The 7,954-nt window shown below is 39.8% G+C and overlaps 1 protein-coding gene across 1 annotated transcript; it reads left to right on the top strand.

Annotated features, from left to right (window-relative positions):
- Positions 1 to 302: 302 nt before the first annotated feature.
- Positions 303 to 5,418, top strand: LOC124553539 (putative ankyrin repeat protein RF_0381). The gene is made up of 2 exons (XM_047127387.1): positions 303 to 413; positions 5,005 to 5,418. Exons 1-2 carry the CDS (start codon positions 303 to 305, stop codon positions 5,416 to 5,418), a joined length of 525 nt encoding a protein of 174 aa, XP_046983343.1.
- The last annotated feature ends 2,536 nt before the right edge of the window (positions 5,419 to 7,954 follow it).

Raw genomic sequence — 7,954 nt, 5'->3', positions numbered from 1 at the left:
ATGCAGGAAGCTGCAGAGAATGGAAACTTGGCCGAACTGGCGAAGATCCTGGCACAGGGAATACACGTTGACAGCCAGTGTGAAAATGGCTACACCGCACTGTGTAGGGGGGAGGGGGTGAAGGCTGGCGACATCGTGCATCATGGCCGTAAACTACCTGCCGGGGTCGGGTGCCGATGCCGATGCCGATGCCACGGTAAGAAATGACTGGCAGCAGATAGCCCTCCCTGTAGTGGCAGGATATTGCTGAGGGGGTGCTGAGATGGTGCTACTGTTCTATGGGGCGAAAGCGGATCCACAAGATGGCACAGTTACTGGTAGCTGCCGACAAATATGACCTCTCTCTACTGAAGGATGCTCTTGAGGACCAGTTGGTCCAGAATCTGGCCGTAGAAAATGTGGCAGAGTGTGCGGTGCTGGCCTCGAGGTGATCTCCCAGGATCCTCCGGAGGACTTGAAAGTGGAGGGCTGGAGAGAGGGTGTGGCCAGCTGCCACCCACAGCTAATGGCAGAAATCTCGCAGTTGGTCGAAGCAAAAATGAGGTTAATAAGATTTTACTTTCCTCTGTCTTTGTAAGTAGTACCTAGAAAGTACTGCGCTTTCTCCAAAACACTTTCCAAAGGAATGATTTGAGACTAGTAAGCCTCCTTCCATCTATCTTTTGCTAGTGTAAACCTCACACAATTCACAATCTGGACTTTCGATATGCATATTCTGTAAGGAAACACTCCACGAGCATTTTTGTGCTTTGAAGATATAATGAATCATTGACATCCTTTTGTTGTATTTTTGAATGCAATGTTGCAGACTACGGTCAGTTGTTACCATAATTTAATGCACATTTGGGATATAAATGTAGACTAGACTGGTAACTTAGAGATAAAAACTCAACACAATTGTGCTTTCTTGTAGAGAGAAAGTGATATTCTTAACCTGACTGCTGTGGGCATTAAGTATATATTGCATGTGCACTGTTTCCCATTTTTATGTTTTAACTGAATGTAGTGATTTAAAATGATGTAAACTTTGTCATAGAAAACCGTGCGTACATATTCAGTATGAAGTGCTGGAATTAAATTTTGGGTGGTGTAAGCTCAAATGAGCAGCTGTCTGAACATTTACGAGGACTGGGTATTTCAATATGAAAAAATACTTATATGTACAATCAGCCTCAGAATAACTTTATCTCATCCACCATGCATGCTGCTATATACAAACCAGAGTCACTGAATTACTCCATACTGCTCTATAAATTAGATATGGGATCAGCAGGAGACACCTTATTTGACAAACAGAAAGCAAAAAGTTATAACAACATCTAACTGCAAATTACTCATTGAAATGGGGATCTATATCACTAGGTGTCCCCAGTGATCGGTTTTGGGACCGATTCTCTCCCAGCTTTATATAAATGATTTACCCTTTAACATCAATGCAAAGCCAGTCCTATTTGCAAATGATACTTCGTTGCTGACTGAAAAAATAGCTCTGCAATTAAATGGTCTGAAACTAAATATTACAAAAACACAACTCCCACAGTTTTAAACAAAACAATGTAAACCAAGTGAGATCTATATCATACATAAAAATGAGAAGATAGAACCAGCAACCACAGTGAAATTCTTAGGACTAAAATTCGACGAAAACATATGCTGGCAGCCATAATCAATATTTAGTTAACAAACCAAATACCCTTTCTTTTGCAATTGGAATGTTACACAATGTAAGAGACATGGACAGACGAAAAATTGTGTACCATAGTTACTTCGAATCTGTCATCAGATGTGGCATAATTTCTTGGGGTAATTCAAGTTATATGCTAAGCATATTAAAACTTCAAAGAAGAATCATTTGGAAGGTGGTGTGCCGCACATGTCACCTATTGTTTGAAACAAAATATATTATCGGAACCATCACTATACGTTCTTGAAATTCTAATTTTCCTGCACATTAAACCTGAACTTTTCAAAGACTTTCACTTCAAACATTTACACAACTAGGCAATAACAACATTTTATGCTCCCACCCACACCTATTAAAGCTAAATTCTATGACTCCTCAACACATGAGCATGAAAATATACAATAAATTAAAGATCTGTGATATACTGAGCATGGAAATTGGTCATCTACAGAAAAATTTACATGAACTCTTAGTGGAAAGATGTTATTCAGTGGAGGAGTTTATGAATGATGTGGTGATAAACAGTGCAACTAACATCTCTGTATATATGAAAGTACACTTTGTACAAAAAATGTGAACATATTGTACCGCTACAAAACTGTTTGATAACTGTACTCGTTATTTTTAAGTCTGCATACTAAATCCCTAAAATTATATATTGACATGTAACATAAAATACTCAGATCATGTGATTTGTTGTACTGGAGACGAGATGAAATAAATCAAATCAAATCAGTTACTTGATATGTGTTTCTCGGGGTAGAGTGCATGCTGTGGATGGATACACCAAATAGGTCTTCCTGCTTACTTTTTGCTGTGCTCATTTAAATCCCTCAAAAGCTGCTCTCGCACAATGTGCTGCCAAATCATTTGCAAGAAACAGTTTGAAAGTCCCAGGATCCTGTCAAATATCACAGGAGGATGCTAGTCATCAGGCAACAGTATTAGCACAGTTGCAGGAGGTGGCAGTCATTGCTTTCTTCTGGGCTTTCACAAACGTCTTAGTGTTACGATAGACATTTGTTTAAAAAGGGAAAAATATTATACCAATAATCATTGTGGTATACTTTGAGAGATGTATAGTTGACCTAAGAGATCATGATGGAATGAATATTTATGTATAAATTATGTAGTCAGCTGAAGAGTTTGACAGACCACTGAAAGACCTGAGTTGAAACAAGGCCCAGGGAGTAAACAACATTCCTTTGAACTACTGACGGCCTTGGGAGACCCAGTCCTGACAAAACTCTACCATCTGGTGAGCAAGATGTATGAGACAGGCGAAATACCCTCAGACTTCAAGAAGAACATAATAATGTCAATCCCAAAGCAAGCAGGTGTTTACAGATGTGAAAATTACTGAACTATCAGTGTAATAAGTCACAGCTGCAAAATACTAACGCGAATTCTTTACAGACGCATGGAAAGACTGGTAGAAGCCGACCTCGGGGAAGATCAGTTTGGATTCCGCAGAAATATTGGAACACGTGAGGCAATACTGACCTTACGACTAATCTTAGAAGCTAGATTAAGGAAAGGCAAACCTACGTTTCTAGCATTTGTAGACTTAGAGAAAGCTTTTGACAATGTAGACTGGAATACTCTCAAATTCTGAGGGTGGCAGGGGTAAAATACAGGGAGCGAAAGGCTACTTACAATTTGTACAGAAACCAGATGACAGTTGTAAGAGTCAAGAGGCATGAATGGGAAGCAGTGGTTGGGAAGGGAGTGAGACAGGGTTGTAGCGTACCCCAGGTGTTATTCAGTAAATTGAGCAACCAGCAAAGGAAACAAAAGAAAAATTCACTGTAGGTATTAAAATCCATGGAAAAGAAATAAAAACTTTGAGGTTCGCTGATGACATTGTAATTCTGTCAGAGACAGCAAAGGACTTGGAAGAGCAGTTGAACGGAATGGAGGATATAAGATGAACATCAACAAAAGCAAAACTAGGTTAATGGAATGTAGTCTAATTAAGTCGGGTGATGCTGAGGGTATTAGATTAGGAAATGAGACACTTAAAATAGTAAAGGAGTTCTGCTATTTGGGGAGCAAAATAGCTGATGATGGTCGAAGTAGAGAGGATGTAAAATGTAGACTGGTAATGGCAAGGAAATAATTTCTGAAGAAGAGAAATTTGTTAACATCGAGTATAGATTTAAGCGTCAGGAAGTCTTTTCTGAAAGTATTGTGTGGAGTGTAGCCCTGTATGGAAGTGAAACATGGATGTTTGGACAAGTAGACAATAGAAGGTTTCGAAATGTTGTACGACAGAAGAATTCTGAATATTAGATGGGTAGATCACATAACTAATGAGGAGGTATTGAATAGGATTGGGGAGAAGAGGAGTTAGTGGGAGAACTTGACTAGAAGGGACCGGTAGGTAGAACATGTTCTGAGGCATCAAGGCATCACAAATTTAGCATCGGAGGGCAGCGTGGAAGGTAAAAATTGTAGAAGGTGACCAAGAGATGAATACACTAAGCAGATTCAGAAGGATGTAGGCTGCAGTAGGTACTGGGAGATGATGAAGCTTGCACAGGATAGAGTAGCATGGAGAGCTGGATCAAACGAGCCTCGGGACTGAAGACGATGACAACAACAACAACAACAACAACAACAACAACATGTAGTCAGGTACAACTTTAGTGTGATATGCTGAACTGTATTGAGAGAGAAATGGTAAATTTGACGCAACTCCTCATATCTTTATTGTACCTCCCACATGTGTATTTATATTATTATTTTTAATATTATTTATTATTATTTTTATTATTCTTTCTATTTTTATTATTATTTAAGTTTAATCATCATTTGTCATAACAATAAATGTGCAGTGGATGGGTAGCATGAAGGACTAGACCGACAAGCAGTTCGAGGACACGCTGCCGTAATTGGTAGCATAAAGTGCCTGTCAGATTGCTGGCTTTGTTTTATGGTACCCGACAGACTGGTGAAATTTAGAGTGCCAATTTCTCAAAAAAGGTTGAGCAGCACTTATGTACCACAGGAGTCTCTCACATTTATATTTACTAAGTTGGTGCAAAAGTTCAACGAAATTGGTGATCTGTTGGGATTACGCTTCCTGTGCCAGGTCTAATGCGGTATACCACCCAATGAAGTTTCTTAGAGTTCTAAAAACGTCAAGTAATTCTGTGTGACCTCACAATCTCCTTCCCCATGCTGGAGCAAACTTTCAAATCTTAGTCCAGATTTCTCACCGATTGTGTGGCTTTCTAGCCTTCAGTTGGTTTGGTTAATGATTTTGCCATCATCTACTGTGACAAATTTCTGTGAGAAATCATCTCTATGCTTGCCAGTGTCACAAAGAGGGGACGCATGAAGCTGCAAAGTATGGCAACTTGGCTGAACTGTTTGTGATCCTGCAACATGGAATGGACATCAACAGCCAGTGTGAAAATGGCTACACTGCAATTCACAGAACGGCGAAGTGTGGTGACACCTCAGCTGTAAACTGGCTGCTGGAGTCAGGTGCCAATGTCACTGTGTGGAGTGACTGGCAGCAGACTACCCTCCACGTAGCAGCAGCATACGGCAGACAGGGTGTCGTGATGGTCCTGCTGTTTCACGGTGCGGACAAAGACGCGTGGGACGGCTGTGTGCAGATGGCTTTGCAGATTGCCGCCACATATGGTGAAGCAGCTGTTGTGAACCTCCTGTTGCGGTTGGAGGCGGACCAGTGTGCTGCCAGCTATGGTAGGACACCTCTCTAGCTCACCCTGGCATTCAATAGGAAGGCAGTACTAGATATACTGAGCAGCATGGGGCTGTACAACCATTTGCCGATTTAGCAAGTAAAGCCCTGGTAAACTGCAAAATATGTCATTGAATTATTCAAATATTTACCTGCTCTCTTTCCCCTCCCCCATTCTTTTTTCTCCTCATACTGGTCTTACTTCCGCATGTGAAACTTCCTAAACTGCTACCTTCAACATCCTTGAGCATTCTAAACAGAATTTTTTTTACAGTTAGTTTGCTGGCAGTAGGTCACATGTTTGACAGGCACAGAATTGCAGAGCTCTTATTGACACTGCTCCAGAGTAGCATTTGTAGTATTTGAACCTCACGATGTAGTAGTTGAACCTCACCATGTTCCAAATACACGTGCTCATTTTCGATGACCTTCCAGTGTGGTATACTTTGAAGTCATTTTCCAAAGTCTTTCTCAGATTCTCTTCTGCAGTAGTGTTCAGCATTTCTTAAACACAGTCTGAAATTTGTGTGTGCATTTTCATTCGTGTCAGTACAGGCACCCCTGTTCTTAGCTGTCGTATTGCTGCGAGCCTATGTCAGGGCAAGGGGGGGGTTACTTATGATACTGCAACTCGTGAGTACATCATTCGGTTACCGCAAGTGAAGAAGCGCAGATAACTTACCTATATTAACTGGCTCTGTGTAAGGAGAAATATCTTTTATTAACTCTGTGAGAAGGCATTCACGAGTATCAGTGTTGCAGATAAGGCAGCCACACATGTTCTTGGTGAAAGCAAAAGCTTCGTTTCCAACACTAAGAATTTTAGCAATGGTAAATGAAGTTCCACATTGTGCAACATGGAACAAAATAATTGGAAAGATTATTGGTTTTAGATTGCTTAAAAAGAGAAAAAACTCACCTCACATACTGTGTTTGATGTGAAGGGTGACTACTTTAAATAGATTTCAGTTTAGAATCTCATTTAGTCAGGTTTCAAATTGATCAAAAAATGTACTTGCATGGCTGTCAGGACCAGTTGCTGAGAATTAATGTCAACCCATTTGACAACACAGCTGAAACCATGTCATCTGATAAGATTATCAGTGAATACTCTGGCTACTTAATTCAGTGGTTACAGTGGTGAAGAGATTATAGGTATCCATACTTTTTGATGAGATAAGCAGTGACTGTAGATGCAAAATACAGGAAATGGATGTCCTGAAATTATGTAAGTTACCGATAATGTCCCAGGCTGCCTAGTTTGTTAATTTACTTTTGTAACAGTAAATGTAAATAGACAGGTTACAAGGAACTCTGCAAAAAGTACCACTACTGCAAAATGACTGATAAAGCAGGATGTCATTCATTCATTTTTGTTATAGTGTTGCTGCAAAGTAGTGAACAGATTTCACAATAATAAAAATAGTAGCTTCGTATGGGGCTACTGTGCTTCACCAGACGTGTCCAAATCTAACCTGTATCTTTTCTTCCCCAGAACATAATAAATAGGAAATCATCACATGTAAAAGGAATATTAGACCTTTTGGATGAAGTTATGTCTGAACCTAAATTAGAAGTGATCAAAGTGACCTTGATACTAATCCTGATCTTGTTCTAGACATCACTGCAGAAGAAAGTGACACTGGAAGACACCACATAAAATCATGTGGGGCCTAATCATTTGAGGATGAAAGTAATGATGAATATAATTTTAGCAGTGATGATGGTTTGCCTTTATCTTCTCTTGCCACTAATACATGGAGTAAAATTTGTTGTGGAAGTACAAAGTGTCATGACTAAAATGAGTATGTTGGTATAAAAGGTAAATTGAAAGATGAAGGTAACAACATGGCGCCAGACAATTTCAATTTTTTCTGTGACAATTTGATTGGTTACATAGCATTTCACACTAACTTTAATGCCTCTCAAGAAAATGAACCATTTAAACCAGTATTCAAATACAAAATGTTCGTTTTTCTAGCAAAAAATATTCTTGTGGGTATAAAACAACCTTGTAGTTACCGTGGAAGTTGCTCTTGCTGTAAACTGTTGAGGGACAATTGTGCCAGTTCACTCATGTCCATAAATAGGTTTGGAGGGTTACCACCACACATTCATTTGAATAACAACAATGTGACGCCAAAAACAAGAGTCTCTACATTACAATAAGCTTTGCAAGGTAAGACTTATGTTTGACATATTGAGTTAAGGTTTCGAAGAGAGTTATGCCCCACCTAAAGTCAGCCAGTTGATGAATGCTTGGTGACATTAAAAGATAGGATTAGTAATAAATAATAAATGCCCAAGAAACTCATCAGATGAGGATACATGGTATGACTTTGGGCTAGTAAATTAGTGTGTTTGTGATTTTGAAGTTTACACTAGGGTTGGGTTGTTCTTAGGGAGGAGACCAGATAGCGAGGTCATCGATCTCATCAGATTAGGGAAGGAAGTCAGCTGTGCCCTTTCAAAAGGAACCATCTGGGCATTTGCCTGGAGCCATTTCGGGAAATCACAGAAAACCAGAATCAGGATGGCCGGACACAGGATTGAAC

The sequence above is a fragment of the Schistocerca americana genome, chromosome 11 (assembly GCF_021461395.2).
Source record: "Schistocerca americana isolate TAMUIC-IGC-003095 chromosome 11, iqSchAmer2.1, whole genome shotgun sequence".
Lineage (NCBI taxonomy): Eukaryota > Metazoa > Arthropoda > Insecta > Orthoptera > Acrididae > Schistocerca > Schistocerca americana.
This window is presented reverse-complemented; position numbering and strand designations above follow the sequence as displayed.